At 37.5% G+C, this 21,378-nt stretch overlaps 1 protein-coding gene across 1 annotated transcript; it reads right to left on the bottom strand.

Moving 5' to 3' along the window:
• Positions 1-1,673: 1,673 nt before the first annotated feature.
• Positions 1,674-19,392, bottom strand: HCFC2 (host cell factor C2). Its single transcript, XM_026866918.1, has 15 exons — positions 19,240-19,392; positions 18,675-18,835; positions 17,431-17,639; positions 16,776-16,860; positions 15,623-15,726; positions 14,833-15,021; positions 13,410-13,595; positions 12,896-12,999; positions 11,672-11,834; positions 10,492-10,692; positions 9,223-9,293; positions 7,852-7,989; positions 6,477-6,662; positions 5,702-5,987; positions 1,674-4,609 (listed from the first exon to the last, which is right to left on the bottom strand). The coding sequence occupies exons 1-15, from the start codon at positions 19,282-19,284 to the stop codon at positions 4,584-4,586; spliced, it is 2,154 nt and encodes a 717-aa protein (XP_026722719.1). The 5' UTR covers positions 19,285-19,392; the 3' UTR covers positions 1,674-4,583.
• Positions 19,393-21,378: the final 1,986 nt, after the last annotated feature.

The raw sequence follows: 21,378 nt of genomic DNA, 5'->3' as shown, positions 1-21,378 counted from the left end.
CTGGGCATCCATGCTGTTCGCAGCCAGGGCTTCCCCCAGGCCCAGACCAGCTTTTGCCAGAGGCTGTTTCCAAAGTGGGTTCAGCCACCACCCCTTGGTTTGGGGAAGGCGGGAGGATTCACCCCATGGACCCCGCTGAACCGCTTGTCCTCGGGCCAGGCAACACACCGAGGCTTGGTTTGCCATTTTTATCGTAGCAGCATTCCACAAACCAGGCCTGTGTAAGGCCACAGCAAGGGCCTGCAGGAGCGAGAGAGAAATTCTCTGGCCGAGACCCGACACTGTTCATTCACAGTGGGATGTAGCTGTGTGCCCAGCCTACCCTCACCTGCTGAATTTCTGCTCTGGAGGAAGCACTGGAGGTGTGGACTCTGGAGGAAGGACTGGAGGAGTCCTAAAGACTCATACATGGAGCAAAGAAATCCATTTTAAGCTCATCTTCCTGCTACTTTCAACTGTCTTCTGGAAATTCTAATAAAAAGGATCTCCACTTAGCTGCAGATCAGTGGAAAACACACCAACATGAAGATTTCACAACTACTAATGGGAGGAGGAACACATTAACTGCCAACACACTGCCAATGGTCAGCGCTCCACCCTTGCCCTGGGAATCTGGAAATCCTTCAGTATCAGAACTGGAAGCTACAGAATAAAAGCTCTGGCATTTAGCTCACTAGAAATGTAGTAAAAGCACACCAGTAACCAACTAATGCTATAAAGGAAAAAAGAAATTCGTAGTTGTTTTAAAGATAGATTCATACAGCAAATTCAAGTCTGCCTTAAAAAGAAAATAACTCCTACTTTGAGAATGTCATTAACAGAAAGAAAAAAGCACAAGGGAATTCACTAATTGTTTAAGTTTTTGCAGTTGTTTTCCACTAATGCAAGGGTCACAAATAATTCAACATCAGACAACAGTTATACTCTATAATAGTAGCCAGGAACACAAGGAAGGAACCAATTTTAGCAGAGAGCTTTTAGCAGTTTCTTACATGAAGTCTCACAAGAGGTCTAGAAAAGATCCTGCAGACCTTTCAGCTCACTCGCTCCCCTCTGCTCCCCTGCTTCTAGAGACATGTATTGCTTATTTCCCCAGGAGTTCCCCATAGGCAACTGCCATAAAAGTTTAGCAACTTGCCCTAAGACCGTGACATTTGAGCAGAGCTGGATGTGTATGCAGTTCATATCCTTACTAGAAGCCTTCTGAGCACAGCCAGCACTCGCTCATATCCCGTCTTTTTAGCAAACTAACAAAGCAACACCAAACTCTGTGTCACTCATTTTGAACAACAGCAACATAACCTCTGTATAGACAGGGGGAGTAATTCCAAAATTTCATTTCAGAGGTCGCAGCCAGCACGCTGCAGGCACAAAGTCATGGGAGGGGGCAGAGCAATGGTGAGAGCACAGCAACCGCGGAAGACGGGGCAGGGAAACTGGGGAACCTCAACTAAGAAAAAACCCCATGAGGTAACCAAGAAGTAACTTGGGAAATAATTTTTACAAAAGAGTACCATTCTGTATTACAATGCTTATTGTTAAACCCTCTCTCCCCCCTAACCCAAGACAAATATACTCACTCTCTTCTCTGCATCATCCCCTTTTCTAAAGAAGGGCAGAAATCTGAAGTCTGTACACATAAACCTTTGAAAACACAGACACACACTTCAGTGTTTACAATGCGTTTGATAGGACAACCACTTTATTACAAAGAACAAACAATGCTTTGAAATAAGACTGATCAACTTGAATTGTACAAAATGTCAGTTTCCTTGTAGAGGTCATTAAGTAACAGGCTGTAAGACTAAGTTCACGTCAAAATCGCTATCCTGAAATATCAGATAACAACAGTAATACTTATTATATCTTCAGAGTTTATGGCATGATCATGTGCTCTACTCCAAACTACATTCAAAAGATATTGCTATAATTACTTTGAAAACACAAAGTGTAGGTTATTGTTCATTTCCACTTTCACAAGAACATTCTTAAGGTGAAGCTGTAGCCTCTGCCATAACTGGCAGGACTGTCCTATACTTACAGTCACAACTTCCCTAAGGAGTTTAGTAAACTTAGACATTTCTACAATATGGATACTGTCATCTGATAGATTTCAGCTTCTGTTACATGTCCTTTAGTGATATATGAAATAAATGGATAACACAGATTCTCAAAGAGCTGATGTCAACAGTCTTCCAAACAGATTTAAAATCAAACAATCAATATTTGTCTGATATCTAGTTGATAGGCAAACAGGTGGGATTTAGACATTATAAATACAGTTCTAAAAACAGACCACAAAGTGTATTTTACAGCATGTACCACAATTTCAATTTAAAGTAAAACTGTGAAGAACTGAGGATTTGTATATGATCACTATTCAACGTCACCCAGCTTGGACAAAGAAGAGAAAGTGACATCTTATGTCAAGTCAGCTGAAGAAAGCACACTTACAAGAAAATTATTCTTTCAATTGAAAACGCCACAGTTTTACCCTTTGGTAGTTGTGACATACCCACTGAAAAAGAAATTGTGCAAAGCATGTGAAACCAAGTGCAAAAAAACTCTACCCAGACATACCCAACAGGTTTTATTCTTAAATAACAACTCTACAATCACAGCTATCAACCAACAAAATCAAAGCCACAAGTGTTTTCTCTAAAGGCTTCTTTCACAGTACTAATAAGAAAATCCAAGTTCTATTCTTCTAGTTAACAGTTCATGTGTATGGTATCTTAGTTATCAGACAGTATTGGTAGTGAGATCATACCTGATGAAATGGACCATTAAAACACAAATATTTTAAAGCCAGTTAACTTCAGGAAAAGTCCTATACATTCATACTATAAACACTGTTTAAAGTGAATCTGGGATATCTGTCATTGTCATAAACACAAGATTTTTCTCTGGAGTAAAACCACATGTTATTACTCCTGTGCCACAATTAACACTATTATAGCCATTTATGGTCCCCAGCACTTTTTATATGCTATTATAGCACGTGATGTGTTGCGATAATTAAGGCTGTATCAGCACTTCCATTACAACCCTGATTTTCAGGGTAGCTAAAACTTGGCTATTAAATCTGCTCTGGGATACTTGAGCTGTTAAATCTCTTAATATTTTAGTGATACCTCTCCCACCAAACCAGGCACATAATTTATTTTAGTTTATATATTTACAATCGCTCTTAAGACAAATTTAACTGGCAGAGGCAAGAAATTCTACCTTGATGTACAGTCTTTTGGCATTCGGGGCAAAATTAAAGTGCAAAGTATAAACTTCATTGCACAGTAAATAATTTAAGATTTTATTTTAAAATAAATCTTATTTAGGTGCCTCAAGCTACTCACCTAGTGACCTTGTCCAACTCAGCCATTTTCCTCTACACTTTGGTAAACATAGGTTTATATATAGATACATAAATAGCATTTAAAATGTTTACCTTTATTTCACTACTGTGAACAAATTTTTTCCTTTAGCATAGGAATGGATCAACCTATTCCTAGAAGTAATGCTTGTTGAATTTATCAGCTAGCTAGTTAATGTAAAACGATGCATAGTAAAAGGGAGATACTGAACTTGATTGGTAGAATATACTGGTAAAGCAAACAAGCACTTAAGAAGATTAACTGGAATAAGTATGTTGAAAGTTGCCATATAATATGTGCAAAATTGCTTACCATGTATTCTAAACTTTGGTTAAAATTTTCAGATTGAAGTTTTACAGAAACATTATGGAAGCAACACAAGTGATTACAAACACAGGAATGAGGTAAGTTATTATTAGTGCAAAAAGCAAGCATATGCTAAAAGCAAAGCATATGAATTTAAAAAAAAGAGAATGAATCTCATGGAAGTTTTCATACAAGACCAGAAAGGTCTCTTGTAAACATTGGTATTTACAAGTTTAAGATTTGTACAACTACAAAAGGATAATTCTAAGTATTAGTAGTGCATTTACAATGAATTTACGTTTTTTGTAATAAGAGAAATGACTAAGTTTATCTTTTTTCCTTTTAAATCTTCAGGGGATATCTTTCAAGATTAAGATATTTGTTACAAATAGTAGAAAAATCATTTCTTTACAAAAAAAGTATATATTAAAATATTTATACATTTTAAGTTACTATATAATAACTGGAATTTTTTGCCTTGTACTCTGGCACCACAGTAAAGAATGTGGTATAAGGAACTGAAACTAAACAGAATTTACTCATATACCAAATCTTAGGAATTATTTATGCAAGATTGGAAGCAATCATGGGGACTCTACCTCAAATACTACTGCATATGCCAATTTTTTATTTGTTTATTTTTATTTTGGAACTTACATTTTAATGATCACTACCAAAAAGAGCTATGGAATGGAGCATGGTCCTCCACCCCACCATCTTCAATATAGTTTCTATATGGTACTCATACCTGAGCAAGGCTGCGTAACGCTGATGTTTCAAACATAAAAAAGGTTATATATTTTTAAGATAAAAACAATGCAAAAATAAAATATTTGTAGCATTTACAAATAGTACAAGAGTTACATTAAACACTACATTCGAAACTTGAGATTTATTATGTTGTTTCTACTTTGAGCTTGATGTTTTCATGTCTGCAAAAAGAAAGAGACGTTAAATGTTTCATAATTTCATATCGTGTATAAGGTCAAACACTTTCAAACAACTACTGTTGAAACTACTGTTTTGAACAATGACTGAGTTCTGGGACACAGCTCATGGTCAAAAGCCTTGCCAATTAAAGGGTTAAACCAGCATCGGAATACTAAACATTACAGAAGGCAACTTCTTTGTTGTTGCTCTCCACCTTAGAAAAACATGTTCAAAAACAAGCAGTGGTGTATTCAAGAGCTTGGTTTCAACCATACCCTGTGGATCAGAGCCCACAAACAGAGAGGTCAGCTAAACCTACATAAAAATTCACTGCTCCCCGAGCGGGTGGGCACACAGCCCTCACTCTGCCCTTCCTAGCTCTGCCTCATGCTCACAGGACCTCTTGCCGAGCAAAGCCAGCTCCCAACCAGCAGAAAGCTGAGCTGGAAAGGGGAAGGAGTGGGATGAGAGCACAAGTCAGCAAAACTTAACTTTGAGCCCCTGGACTGGTTTACTTAAAAGGTGAGCCAGAACTGATCAGGCTAAAAACTAATCTTTATTTTCAGTGGATCCATTCCCATCCCCAAATCATCATGAAACTGTACAAATTCAAGCTGAGGGACAGGATGACAAAACCTCTCCCAGCTGTAATACAGACTTTGAAGTGTATATGCATCACAAAAATGCACCTTACGAAAAGTTTTTCTAATGAGGGGGAAGAGATTGAAAAAAAAACCCTGATTACACCCTTGCATGCAACTGTATTACTTCTTATTAGAATAAAAAACTTTTGAGCTGATGAAGGGAAGCCCAGGGAAATCAGAAGCTTACTAGGCTTTTATTATTTGAGGGACTGAGTAAGACTCAATAACCAACATTTCAGTCTTTGCTTGTGAACAAATATAAATTTTTTAAAAAATTGTTATGCCAGATTCAACAACTAAATTTTCTTAAAACTTCTACAAGGAGCAAAACAACATTTCAAGAACTTCACGTGCACTGATGAGAAAAACATGGGTTCTAGAGACACAATACACCATTTTCTCCACCACAGCTACAGCCCATTTAAATGCTGCCTTGGACATGGACTTTACCTTGAAGCCATCGAACTTGTGTGGCTGGTCCGTATCCTCTCTCATTCTTTGCAGAAATTCTGAACACTATAGCAGGTCGGGAAGTGTAATCAACATGAGCATTAGAAAGCTGGGCAGCAGTCACTATACATGAAGTTTTAAGACCACAGTATATTCTCATAAATACAAGCTGACTTGGATTTTCCTGTAATTGTGTGGAACGGATTGCTAAGTAGGCAGAATATTCTAAAATATTTCCAGAGGGTGAAGCAGGAGGCTCCCAAGAAAGATGAATACAGTCTACACTCTGTAGAAAAAGGAAGAAAATGTGACAGTATGTAGGTTACCATTAGATACATTAATATATATGTATAAAAATATATATTAAAAATATACATACAAAGAAGCATAGAAATACAAAAAAACCTCTAAAGATCATCTGAAAATTCTAACCCAACATCATCACTCTTTGGAGGTAAGAATGTATCTTTTGACTTTTTTTTTTTTTAAAAGCATGGTAAACCCCTATAGATTTAAGGATGTAGAAAGAGAAAATCATGGGGAAACTATCAGATGATTAAGACATGGTAACGTGATCTTTAAGTGTTAAAATAACTCCTTATAGCAAATTTCTTAAAGAATATTACATTGAGCAGAATTAACCGAGTAAGCATCTGACAAGAGTTTATATGACAATTTTGACTTGAAGTAAGACCCTAACTAAAACCAAGAGTTCTGAGATTAAGCCTGTGACAGAATTTTATACATCAGAACTAGAACTACCTGTATTTCTTACCTTGGTGATTTTGACTGTTGAAGGAGCTCCAGGAAATCCTGGAATGCAAGTCTTGAATTCACTGATTTTACTGAAAGGCCCAACACCACAGCCATTAATTGCAGCAACTCTGAACCTGTACACTGTGCCTGGAAAAAGATCCTGTTTCTTAAGTAATCTGTAGTCTGGTACATCTGCACCTTCCACCTGAAAATAAAGCAACATTTGTGTTAATATTTAAAATATTCTCAATACAATTAGCCTAAAAACACATAAAGTGGGTACTGATAAAAGGAGATTAACATATTTATTTTAAACAGAAAATCTAATATTTTTATACTTAAATCAGAATTTACAAAAAGGTTCTGACTGAGGCACTAGCTCACCCCAGAGCAGCTGATCTAAGCTGCAATATAAGACAACATCTCTGAAAAAAAAACACCACGATGCTTTTCAGTCATTTAAATTGAAATGCACCTCTTGGTCATTTTTACTACAGAAACTAAAAGCAAAGTAGCATTTCCAACTGTATAGTTTATGATTTAATTAGTATACTCTTCTGTCCTAAAAAAATACCTTTATTTCAAAACCAGTTATTCCTATAGTTAGGAGTTGCAATTTGATGCATAGGTAATCAAAATGTTTTTAAAGAAAAGCACTGTAAGTTAGTAACAAATAGGTTTCTGAAACATTACATGTACTTCAATGTTTAAAATATGCACTGATGCATCCTTGAAATTTAATTTTCCTTCTGAATAATGTATAAGAAATCACAATCAATATAAACACTGTAAAATGTACTATGCTCTTTAAAACTAAGGTGTGTAATATTTATAGCAAAGCTCTTTCAAAGAAAGCTTCTGTTCTTTTGTTTCTGACTCAAGAAAACATATGCATTCTTTTTGTTTCTAATATAAACTTACATGTGCAACAATATTGTTTCGTATCTAGTCTTTTTAAACAGCCTAGGCTATATTTTATTAGTATCTTTAACAATTTGTAAGCAAAGATTCTGGAAACAGATAGAAACTGAAAAATTTCAATGCTGTACAGAAACAACATATTAAGAAATTGTGGGGTTTTTTTTAGTTTTTAAGGACTTTTACTGTTTCACTAAGTTTAAAATTCTTTACTAAAGCTAGAAGTACGTAACTAATAGCAATAGCAGTTATTAGAAGTTTCATATTATCACACAAAAACAACAGAAGAGAATTGGAAATAGTAAAAAAAGGTGAGCAAAATACACAAGGAACTACTGGTCACAAAATACAAAACTCCTATAAGCACCAGATCCTGCTGCAGTATTATAAAATCCTACATTTTGTTGTCAACCATATGGGCAACAGATTCCAAAATATGTATGTGCGAGTTATGTCAGAGGAGACTTAACAACTACCTTGTTAGAGATGTTCAGTGTTTCCTCTGGCAGCAAGTAGAACTGGCTCACCACAGCACTGCTGTTCTTAAAAATTCCAACATCATACCACTGCCGGTCTCTTGTTTTCACCGGTGCCATCTGTCTTTGTGGAGTTTTCTAGTATTTGAAGAACACATTATGTAGACTACCCATGCTTCAACGCAATGTAAAAAAAATTTTGAGACTCTATATAAGAGACAATCCCATTTTATACCAGTGCTACTTTCTTATACTTCAAATGAATATGCATGTATTTTTAACATACTGTTCAAAACCAGCTGGTCCTTATGCATTGATTTAGACACAATCCATCACAAAAAATCCCAGAACAACAGTTGGGATGTCACCTCTGACATACTAATTTAAATAGGGAGGGGAAAACATTTAAAGCTGTAGAACTACGTGTCTGTAGCAGCATGTAGTTGCGAGTTAATTTCACTCAGAGGTCAAGAAGTTCCACAGGGTGGTCCAACACCAGCTGCTCTACCTGGGATTCAGTTGGACCTCAGCCCCAAATCATACTGTCTTTCAAGTCGCTGCTGAACTCATTAAGAGCTGAGAACAGGACCTCTGCTGTGGCATGGGGTGATGGTGGCGGAGGGCATGGGAACTGTTCCTGACTGACTCAGAAAGACAAACCATCTTCCCTCCTTTTCTCCAGGCACCAGGGAGGGGACTTGCATGGTCAGTGTGCCCAGTGCAGACAGGCCATGATCCTGCCAGCATGGGAAAGGGGCAGGACTGGCAGCTGCTCCTGGCAAAAGCAACCCCAACCCAGCAGCTGCTTCTTCCCATCCTTAGCTCCTCTCTTTTGGTGGCAACAGTGGCACATTGGTTTTAAGTATTAAGTTGTAAGCAGGTGAAATAGGAAGCATTTACTTTTTCAGGCAGTATTTAGAGCTTGCATAGCCAGTCCCCATCTCCTCTAGGGAAAAACATCAAGATGTCAGTTTAGTTACGTTTCAAACCTATAGATCAGCAGCCTACACTAGTCTGATCTAATACATACTTCATTTTAAATTCAGTTGTACATACAGAAAAACATTTTACATTTGTGCATCATGCAGCAGAGAGACCATTCCACTGTGCCAGTCTATAAAAATGATTCAACAGCTGAAACACATACTTGGATCTCCTCCCAACTACACAACTGCTACTTAGACTCAAATCAAACCCACACAATGCAATTAGTTTTACAACAGAAATGTCTACCCCTGTATTATTCACTTCAAGCCCTAAATATACATTGCTTTTCTATCAGAGATATAATTAAAGGAAAACAGAAGAGCCCTTACAACTAAACAACAGAACAATAAATACAGCAATTTGATTATACTTTTTCAGACTTACAGAGGAGTGCGAATCATTTGTCTGTCCAGTACTGACCCTTGTCGAAGGCATGACATAAGCAGTTTCAGCAGCTAGAAACAAAAAGTTACATTTAAAAAGCTTAAGTGATACAAAAAATTAACACAAAATCCAGAGTATGAAAGTTGACCTCAATAGCCATTTACAAGTATTTGTTGCAAAAGTATGTCTCAGACTTCTTTTGCATGCAGCTCTATTTATAACATGAACAACTAATTTTGGCTTGCATCATATTTACAGAACAACTGTAAGCAAGCTGCTACAGATAATACAAACAGAAGTCAGGACTCTGAAAATCCTAAAAAGTGACAGAATTATGAAATCAATATGAAATATTTGTGAACAAATAATCTAAATACCAGATTGAGACACATACGGATAACATTACATGAATTGCCTAAGCATGAAATCTTAATTTGAATGCATTTTTTCTGACATCAATACAGTCTGAATTCTGAACATGAGCAGTTAATCTTTAAACAATCCTAACAAATGGGAAAAGAACGTTTATTAAATTTAAAACTGAATTGTAAGAAAAAAAAAAAAAAAAGCACATAAGCAATACAAGGGAATATTAGTATTCTGTAACTCTGTTTCTGGGTTTTGCTTTTAAAATACAATACTGTTTGGTAAAAATTACACTACTCACAGAGTGTCAATAAAAGAATACAGTTCTCTAGTTAACTCTCAAAACAACAGCAAGCACAGCCTGTTGATAGTCACAAAAACCAAAACTTGAAAAACTACTAATATATTTAGTTTCAGTGTTGCTGCTTATCTGGGGTATTACAAGCAGACAGTGAACAGGTCACCACTTTTGACTAGCAGTAAGCTAGCCACATGAACTGGCCGTATTTGTTACAGAGGTCAGTTGTTTAAAATCAAAATCATCCCAGGCTACTATCTGTAGCCTTTCGCTGACTAAATAAACAGACACAGCAAATGTGCTATTGGCACCAAAACTGGCTGCCACTGCTATTTAGAAAATGGGCTTCTGCATAAATCGAGATTTAAAGGACTTTTCACTTACAGGAAACAAAGTGGTTTACAAACGTATAAAAGGAATATCCTGATTTTAAAAGATGTTTAAATCATAGCAGAGATCATCCAGGCTGCCCAAGGTCCTCATTGCCCAAAGCCCTATCTCAATCCCAGGTACTAGTCAAGATGGGAATCCCAACACACTAGAGGAACTCTGATGGCCTTAGATATATATGGCTCAAAATACAGTATGTGAAACACATTTCAAACCTTCAGATTTTGAATTGAATGTTGTTAGTGAAGTTTCATCTTTAACAACTGCCCCATTTGTACTTGATGATTCAGTTTTAACAGCCTGCTGGGTTACCATAGTTTGTGTGCTGGAGACAGTACTGGATACAGAAGCATCAGGATTTACAGTTCGTTTGTCCAAGTCATGTAATTCACCTACATTTGCTGAAGTCTGGGGACCTTAAAAAAAGAAAATAGTAACCAGTATTCAATATTGGTAACACTTAACAAATCTCAACTTCATCTAATGGCTTTAGTTTCATATAAAACCAGAGTTTAGCTCAGATTTAGGTTAGAATAGATCTGATTACATGAACTGCTAATGCTTTCCTTAGGTCTATAACTTAAAAACAATAATCTGTCTGCACAGTCATATGTAAACAGTTATATTAAAATGGAGATTTCATTTGTTGAAAGCTTGCTATTCTTTATCTATGTGGCTATGAAAGGATTAATTTGGAAAAAAATCCTAATATAAAGTATCCACATAAATCAGTATCACAGATTTGTGACAATCAACTTAATCTTAAAAACTGTGGAAGTCTGCTTCTCACTTAGGAGCCCAAATTTCCACACAATACTTAAATTACACTGGAAAGAAAATGAAAATCCAACAACTTTAAGTTACATGACAGTCAAATATGAGCAGATCAGGTGACTGAGCCTGGATTCACCACACTGAACTCAAGGCACTTCAGTGGAATGCCTAAACCAGGGCCTTGTCATCTTCTATTTCCTCTACAGAGAGGAACGTTACCTAAAATTTTACATCAGCTAATAGCTTTTTACTGTTAATAGACAGAAGTAGTGTCAAAAAGAGCCTGGAGTTACTATCACGTTAATGTTGTAAAATTAATCTGGCCCTGTCAGTCTGTTCTTTGATGTTAAAACCAGCTATTTATGTTTAAAAAGGCAAATTTGCCACCATAATAATGAATACATTGAGACTTTCATGTCCCTTGCAACACTTCAAACAACTTAAGATTTCATTTTTCCTCATATCCTCTAAAAATACGTGTAGTAGTAATGAGCACAAGGTTTTTTTTAAACTGCAAAGGCCTCTAATTTTAAATTGCAAGACAAATAATCTTATTTTATGTTTATAAGATGAATTTTAACTCTCACTTTTTAATTAATTTTTATTCTATAGTCATCTTACTTGAAGTACAAACAGGCAAAAGAGAAGGGGCATTTGATTCTTTGAATCCTGTAGCATCTGCATGGTTTTTCATAGTCTCCTGTGTAATCTTGTTTTCAGGTGCTGCAACCTTTTCTTTTCCTTCTACTTTTAATAATGAGTTGGATGAAAGGGAAACTTGGACCTAACCAAAACAACACATTTGTTAATGTTTAACTGCAAAGTTCAGAAATTTCAGTTGCAAACATGGCATGAAAATGCTTGCTTTAAAACAACAAACAAAAATGCTCTAACAAGTCCCCCTACCAGTGTAAATTAAAAAAAAGCAATCAACTTCATAATCCACCTTATCTTAGCCATTATAAAACAAAGACTCAAACTCTAAGTTTACTTGGAAGTGTCCCTGACACATACTAAATTTTATCTGAGAGTGAGCTCACATTCTTGTGTTATTACATGGAAGTTCACTGATGCATACATTTAGTCTACAAAAAAAAAAAAAAAAAAAAAAAATCACAATTACAGAGGCTTTCAACCTTTGCTTTCTGGGCACATACATAAGATATTTCTACTGTTAGTAAAATTAGTTAGTACTTCTACATGTTTTCTACAAGAATACATTATGGATCCCATACAGACCTGAGGCCTTACACAATTAAGAAAAGGTCTAAATTTCTAAAAATGTGATCCTGTAGCCAGAGTTTGCCCTCCCTCTTTCTTTTAAACTGGCAGAACAGTGGACCATGTATAACGGCATAACCAGAATAGATAATAATTGGGTTTATACTGCATTAGGAACCTACATGTAAGCAGATGAGCATAAAACCACCAACAAAGAAGGAATATGCCTTATCCTTTTTTGCTTCCACATTACTTTCCACATTTTGAGGATACTGTTCCCTTCAGCCCCAGGCACAATTTGGTCTTTTCTCAGATTCAACAGTATCTTTTCTACAGGTAACAGGTTCCCAGTTAGCACTGACTGTAGAAGTCAATACAGTTGCAGTTTCCTTTCTGCATTATCAGGAAGAGGACTTTAAAGACTGTCTATCAATCATAAAAGTAAAAATTATGTGAGAAAACGGACACAGCTACTTCAGCAGATGTCTTGTCTTTGTTTGATTTGGATTTTTTTCTAAGGCCTAAAAAAGTATGCAGGGACGTTTAAAACTGAGAAAGTGTTTCAGCAGTTTTCTCGCTTCCCACACTACTTTGCCACTTGGGCATTTTTCAGTTTACACTTACATTATTAGGAATGACATTATTTGTTTGGCTGGGATGATCCACCTTCACTTCTGGATAAGGGACACTAGGCAATGACTGTGGACTTTGATGTAGAGAAGAGCCACCTTTTAGGTAAACAAAAGCAAATTCCAATCAGTTACATAAAACTTAACATAAAGTTGGTCGGAATATATTCCAGTAAGCAAGAGGGAGACCCAAAGTTGCCCTGAAGGAAGACTTGGTTGTAAGGCTGAAATGAAACTGCATGGCCAGTCAGATAAAATCCCTTCTTCACTGCTTCCTTTCTCATATTATGCCCAGCACTGTACAAATACCTTCATATTCAGATAGCTGGACAAAACTGACAGAGACAAATTAAAGCTGAGTTTTCCACAATTATCATGTATCTCTTTTGGGAATAACCAAAGAAAAGGTCTCTCAAAATTATTTTTTTTTTAAAAACAAACTCATATTAATTACTTATGCAGCCCTCTACCTTTGCACAAACATTAGCGTAATGTGATCTGACTACTACCTTGTGAACTCAGCACTGATGTCTCAGGAACCCCAGTACCAGGTATTCCAGCTACTGATGGCACTGGTAAGTCAGCATGCAACTGAAGAAGGTATCCTTCAACTGTAGGTACTTCATCCCATTTCACTTGAAAAGAGTTGGTTGTAGCTCTAATCAGCTGTACCTGTGATGGTGCTGGAGGTTTCTCTACAAGAAACCAATAAAACACAGATGGCATGTTTGAAATTGCCCTCCTTTACCAGTTTAAGAAGTATCTATATAATGCAAGCAAAATCAATAGTTCCTTTTTAACATGTAAAATATATACCAAATTCAACAAGAAACAGTTGTCAAAGGTGGCAAGTCAAGTCAGAGAATTATGAAGTGCCATTCTAGAGTGTTCAAAAATGCTGAAGTTTTGATGCTTTGTTCCTTAATGGCTCTTCTGCTGCCAGTAAGTATTTGGGTTGTACATACATTATTATAAGGATTACAGAGACAAGAGATCCTCATCGTTTCCTAAAGGGCTGTGTGCAGCTCTTTGGCTCCTAAACCTTTACATAGTCCTGTAAAGGATTCACAGAAGATTGTGCTTCCTTTTTGCTTGCCCTCTGCAGCTAAAGTGACCTTTCCCTTAAACTTCTTCAGGGGCTGAAGCCTAGGCATGATTCAGTGCCAATGACTTGCTCCTCTCACCTGCCTTGGCGCCTGACTAGGCTGCACTCTCAAGCACATCCCTCCCCTGCTGCTACCCTTTTTCATCTTCTGACCTTCCTGAGGGAAAAAGAAAAAAAAAACCAAAAGAAAACACAATCTCCTAAATGTTTCACAATCTCCAGTAACCATTCTCATACTTCTGCTTGAGCAGTCAACAGCTCCCTCCCCAAAGTACTAGTCTAGTTCCCTCTCTCCCAAGACCATCTCACTGTCCTGCCATCAAGTCAGCTACTAATGAGTGATTAGTGCTCCAGAACTCCCTTCGGTCCCAGGAATAATTTGGTCTTTTCTCAGATTCAACAGTATCTTTTTGCAGTCCAAGAGATGAGGAAGCAGCAGCAGCAATGATCCCAAGAGAAGGAGGGGTTTGGTAAAAAAGAGTAAGTAGCAGCAGAAAAGGTCACTAAGAAGAGAGGCCAGGAACCCTGAATTTAGGTAAAACACCCTTTAGCACCTTGTATCTGCTGACTATGGCATGCAATGCAGAATCTAGCCATGTTCTTTCAGAGGCTTTAAACAATCCCTCCTAAATTTTTTCAGTTTAAGTTGTAGCTGTAGCCTTCAAACAATCATCAGTGAAGTGCAGTTTATTTAAATAAGCTTTAAAATTTAAATAATCTTTGAGTTTGCTACAACTTTAGATGTTCTGATCATCAATGATACCACCTTCCCATACATTAATAAAATATGGAACATAGTACAAGTCTCTTCTTTATTTCTGACTCACCAGTATCAAGGTACCAAAGATCTTTGCAGCAAACTTGATTGTTCCAAGCTTTTCTGTAACCATCTCTACCACTCCAGATATACAGACGAGTGCCAACCGCTACAGCACAGTGTCCTGCTCTTGGCCCTGGTAACAAGTTACTTTTGTCCTCCTGGCAATCTGAGATCAGACCTATCCATTCTGTGGTATCTAGTAAATGAAACTCAAAAAATTTAGTTTCCACATGTTTTCCAGAACAATCAATACATATGTTAATACACTTAACTGCTCAGAGAAAATGAAAATAAGTCACCTCTGTTTTTATAGACAATTGCATTTAAATTTGCAGTATTACATAGAGAAGGTCGCTTCTCTTTGTAAACAATTAGTCCACAAGATACAATCAATTAATACAGGATGAATTTTCTGACCTCTGGTTGTCTCTCTCAGGCAATACAAGATCAGAAACTGAGGATTCAGTGATATTACTACCACATTTAGAAAAAAACTCATTTCAGGATCTGTCTCTTGTGTTCTTCTATAAATGAAGAAGGAGTATTTATATTACTTAGCATTAAAGCTGTACTAACAAAGATTTGCATTGGCAAACCTGCTGAATGTCCAAAGAAAAATAATAATAATTTTAAAAATCTACTTAAGAAAGATGAAAAAAACTGTCATCTTCTTTAGCCAGCTAGGATTACAACCATCTATCCTAAAACTTTTCACAGGGTCTTCAAAATATTTATTCTACTCTGTTAAGAAAGTATTAATTCAAAATGCCCACTCCCATAAAGGCAGAAACACTAACCCAAATTAAGATAAGAAAATGAACCGGTACATTTCCATTCACCATCATGAGCAGAAATTTCACCTCCTGCTGACTGTGGAACCCATCCACCAAAAACATACATTCTGAAATACAGGAAAAGAGGGAAGAGGGAAAAAGAAAAGAAAAGCCAATTAACATCCAGATCTGCTGCATGTGCTCTCTCAAACTAGGACAAAACAGAAAATTTCCAGTGCTTTACAGTTCTTGTTTACAGTATATTTTATTTGTGTCTCTCTTTAGAATGTATTGTGGTAGATATCTACTTTCTGCAATTTTTGAATAAATTAACTGATTAAAAAACCAAACAAACAAAGCCCTCCAACTCCTCAAACAACTTCCCAGAAACGTTAAGTTAATACTGTATCTTTTTACAAACTATCATATTGCTAATACTCTCCAAAATCCACAAATTTACACACAATTTCTACAACCCTTTACTGCAGACCTCTCAACAAACCATTCTAAAATTGGGAGTACAAAAGTCAGATATCAACATTTAATATGTAACACAGGCTACAAACTACTAACATTTTCAGTAAATAATAAAAAGCTAAGCTGCTCGATTATAAAATACAAAGCTTTCACATGTCTTTGCCCTCTTGCCTCACTCCAACTTGTAAACTGATATAAAATGGACTGAAACCCATGTTTAAAAGTCCATTTTATCAATGCTATCTGCCAAAACAAACTATATTGGCAAGAAGCAAGTAATGAGGAGCAGACTAACTGGCCCACAAAAACGTGGAATGATTTTGCCTAGAACTAGTTCAACTCTTTGGGCAGTTTCTTTGTGTAGCTTGTTCAACTGTGTCACAGGCACAGAGGCACTCAAGTTGGCTCCTGACAGAGCCAGCTCAGGTCTAGCTGAGACTGCCGCAGAATGCACAAAGGTGCATTAAGAAGCCTGGGAAAGCTGCCTGGGGGTTGGGCAGATTGTCTTGCTGGATGAAAACACTGACAGTTTGATACCCTTAAATTAATACTGGTACTTTTTAATTTCCACCAAGGTAGGATCATAGAAATAGAAAAGCTCTACAGGGCTGATGGTTTACACTGAGCAGTAGTGGATAAGCATCACCATTCACCTACTAGGTGTACCTTTCTAGAGTTGAGCTTTTAACAACAGACATACTTGTTTCCTATTACATTGGCCGTATGGAGACTGCGAGGAAGTGGTACTGTCCCTTTAGTTTCTGGTCTTGACCAGGTCATGGTTTCTAGAAGAAAAAGAATAAAAATCCTCAAAAAACTTGTTAATGTATATTTCACTACCTGGATTTTAGGAGGGAACATACCTCTAACATTCACCAAACAAAAAACTTGTTAATGTATATTTCACTACCTGGATTTTAGGAGGGAACATACCTCTAACATTCACCAAACAAAATTTCACTGTTCTAAGATGGCCACTTTAAGAAGGCACAATAACAAGCACTTAAAGCTTCCTTTAAAATTCACAGGAAATACTGACAAACGAATTGGTTATCAGTTTATCAAAAAGATATATTATGGGTTTGTTGTGTTATGTTTATTCAACTTGGTTATCATAGTCACAGTCTTTAAAGCACTCTAAGGAAACAATCTGACACTGTAACCAAAATCAGTGAGGATAATACATGCAAACAAGGTTGCATCTATTTAATTGCAAAAATTACAAAACGTTAACACTATGGTGTAAGTCCCAATAATATCTGCACTACATCATGCCATTAATCCTTATATGCCATATTTTTTTCCTCATAGCCAGTAAGGACCCTACACTGACTTCTACTGGCAAATCAACTCACCTATGTCAAGTTCCCAGAGATCATTAAGCCGACAGCCACACATCCCTCCAAAAATATACATCTTTGGATTTCCCAAATCTTTTCTGCAGTATACGATGGCTGTGTGAGATTCTCGGGGAGATGGCAAGATCCCTTTGGTCACAGGAATACTCCAGCCGACAACGCCAGAACCGTGTTGCAGCTCCAGTTCATAGAAATCATTTAAATATCTATGGTATTATTGTCAAAGTATGAAAAATTCACTTATAAGCAAAATTACAAGTGAGCTTTAAACCCTGACCACTTCCAAGTATTACAGACTTCTGTCTTGGGAGAGTGTAGAATTTTATAATCTCAAAACATCTGATGGCACTGCGGACAATACCAAAACTAAATGGATTTAAAACAAAAAATGAACTATTATAACTTGTTGCCTCTAAGGAAACATGCTTTCACATCATACTTGATACACTTACATGAAAGAAACATTCAACATTGGTAAAAAAAATTCTCAGCAGAAATAACTACATATGGACAAACTTGGAATAAACCGCAAAGCTGTGAGAAATACATGAAGACATGGGACATAAGAGATGAATTTCTGCAAGTCTAAGGCAACAAAGGTGAAAAGACACTGTTTCTTTTCTGATGTCTTCAGGCTGGCCAACAGACAATTAGACATTTGTTGCTGAATCTATCTGCAAGTTATTTTTAGATAATGGTCTTTGAATCTTGGCATTCACACCAATTTGTTTACTGAGCTTAAAATTGCCAGTTTATGGCTCAGTGGATATAAGCACTCTGAACTGCTGATGAATGTGGATATAAAACTTCAGCATTACAGCACTGTTTGCTGATAATAAAGGCAACTTCAGCTGTTGCTTTAAAAAATTTCCAGATGAATTCGTAACTGTTTTCCACAGCATTATAGAGGAAACTTCCATTGTGAATTCCCTGATGACTCATGAGATTTCACTGATTTAAGTAAGTCTAACAAACAAGGCATTCTTTAAAACATCACCCAAAATACTGGGCAAAATACCAGTCTATTCAGGTTTCCCTCCAAAAGTGTCAGACCTGTCAACCAGTGTTACACATTGTGGGATTAGCAGAAGAAACAGTTAAGCTTCTTAGCATGTAACCTCTCCACTGCACAAATAATCCAAATGGTATGCAGGACAGTCTCCCTATAATGTTCCTCTTCAAAGCTGTCATATCTAGTAATTTATTTTTAAAGACATTGAATTCAAACAAAATCAGCATACCTGGGAATGTTATTATTTGAATCCTCACTTTCATTTGCCAGGCCACCAAATAAATAGCACTTGTTACCATACAAAGAAAAGCTGTGGCCAAGTCGAGGACAAGGTGGTGATCCAGTGGAAGGAGCTTGAGGTTTTACTTTTTTCCAGAGCCATCGACTTGCCTTAAAGACAATAAGAATATATTCAGAAATATCTTCATCTAGTCATTCATAGTCAAGAGAATTCAGATAATATTAAAAATATTTCAGAAAATATGTGAGTGTTAAGGGAATGCTGGGCTTTTCTTAAGATATACATTAACATAAGAGTAATGTTCATAAAACATACATGTAAGAGCTAATGTTCATAAAACATTAAATATTTTATACTTTATTTAGACTAGATGGAAGTCTCTTTTTCAAAGTTATTTAGATTTTCTCTATCTTTAGAATCTATTTAAAGAGTTTATTCTTCCTGTATCAGAGCAAAGCTCATCTAACTTTCCTCCACAGTTGGTAATATAAAATGTGTTTGTTCATAAACAGATAAAGTAGTCCTCAAATCTGAAACATCATAGATTTCCTACCTGCAATTCATACAAATCATTACTGTATCTTCCATATTCAACCATTCCTCCAAAAACTAGTATTCTGGTACCATCACAAACAAATCCATGTGCTGCACAGCCTGGAGGAATATCTCCCCTTACTGCAGGAAGGAACCACTGATTTGTAACTATAGTAGAAGAAAAAAAAAAAAAAAAAAAAAAGAAGGAAAGTATATTTTTAAACACCTCTGCTTTCTAAATAATTACCTCTTACCAGCAGATAACTGCAAATGCATTGTTTGTTTAACACTAAATTTTAATTGAATTAAAACTTTTTTTTTAATAAAAAGAAAAGGAAACAGCTCTGTCAAACCTCTATCAGTGTTACTCAATATACGAATTAGCACGAGGTTCCTGTAACTAAGTCAGTTACCAAGGGTCACCCAGCAATTTAATAGACTTGCTAAAAAAAGAGGCTAATGAGGAACCTAAGTATAATTCCGCACAAAAGAGAACTACGATAACTTAGAGGGAGCTAGCCCTAGAAACAGAATTATTAGAGCTACAGCATCATGGCAGTGTGCCTGGCCTTAACAGCCCTATTGAAAAACTAATTACACTGTTCTGGGACCAGTCTTACTATCTACAGAGCACTGCACTGGTACACGGGAGGGGAGAGGCAGAGAGGCAGGAAAAAGCAACTGAGACTGCCTGATGCAGCAGCAGCATACTGGAGTTTAAACTGTTCTGGAACTACAGAACTACAAGAGAAATTATCTCCTTTTTCCTAAGGGATTTTCAGGAGCATGAAGAAAGAAAGTGTGAAATTAGAAGCTTCCAGTGCATGTTGCTGCAGGGGGTTAAGGTGCCCTCGCTGTCTGTCATCACACTCATAGCAAGAGCAAAGGATGGCAGCCCAAAGTCAGGCAGCCCAGGTCACAACCCTACACCCTAGCCCACCGAGAAAGAAAGAAGGCAGTTCGGGCCAAACACTCATTTGGGAACCGGAACAATGGAGTCACCATCCTTGTTGCAAAGCGAAACACCTTTAGCAGAAAGTCTGAGTAGAAAAATAAAAACGTGATGTTAAGACTCACTCAAAAGGCGACCATCATAACCTCTGTTCTGATAGCGTCTAACTGTACTGTATAAGTGCTTTCTTTAGATTACTCATGAAAACAAAACGGTGGGGTTTTTTTCTCTCCCCCAAAAACGTGATTGAGAACAGCAGATCTTTAAGCTACCATGGAAAATCTGCTTGGAAGAACTCTTTAACAGTAAGCATTTTCCACTTAATAAGCTACCTCCAGAACATGTGCTCCCAGATTTTATCTCAAAAATACTCAAAAGATATTTTTTTTTGGGGGGGGGGACACGACGACACATGATAAGAATTTTTGAATGATTCTTAAAAGTTGACAAGTTAAAATGCAAATTAACGTGCTCTCATGCTTTTGGTATGTTACACAAAAGCAGTTAACACTGGCTGACTGAGAAGCACAGATCAATCACCTAACTCTCCCACCTCAGCCCAAACTCTGAAATTACACAAGTTTTCAGCCTCATACAGCATCCCGTACAGTAACTATTTAGGCATCTGATCTTTCACGACCAAAACTGGTCTTGGGCAGCTTCCTGTTTGGAAAGGCTCCCAGTGCCAACATGTTCACTTTTCTAATCCAGATTTCTGTTTCAGCGTGTTCAGCTCTCGTGAGCTGCCACCAGAGGGAAGAAGGAGAATCCGGACACTCGAAGGGGCTAATCCAGCCTCCAGTCATTCAGCCGAGAATGGGCTCACTCGGCACCCCAGGACCGAGGGGCTGGCAAAGCACAACGGACGCGAGGCGCATGAAGAGATTTTCCAGACTCCTTTTATCCCAGAAACGAGCATTAGCCCCGCAACCCTTGCCAGGGCGCAGCACAACCCCGGGAGGACCCCTCGCCCTGGCAGATTTCCCGCTCCCCCCGCCAAATTTCGGCTCCAGGCAGCTTCTCAGCCCGGGGATAGCCCACCCCCTCCCCCGCCCAGGCTCCCGCGGGCAGTCCCGGGGGCGGGCGGGAGGACGATCCCCCACGCTGTGAGGATGCCGGTGCCCCCGACGGCTGAAGACGTGACAGCCCCGCCGCTGCTCTCCGCCGCCTGACAGCCCCGGGCGCCCCGGCCCGGCCCCGCCCCGC

The sequence above is a fragment of the Athene cunicularia genome, assembly GCF_003259725.1.
Source record: "Athene cunicularia isolate RWA chromosome 1 unlocalized genomic scaffold, athCun1 chr1_part2, whole genome shotgun sequence".
Taxonomy (NCBI): Eukaryota; Metazoa; Chordata; class Aves; order Strigiformes; family Strigidae; genus Athene; species Athene cunicularia.
Note: the sequence above shows the minus strand (reverse complement) of the source record. Positions and strands in the feature narration are given on the sequence as shown.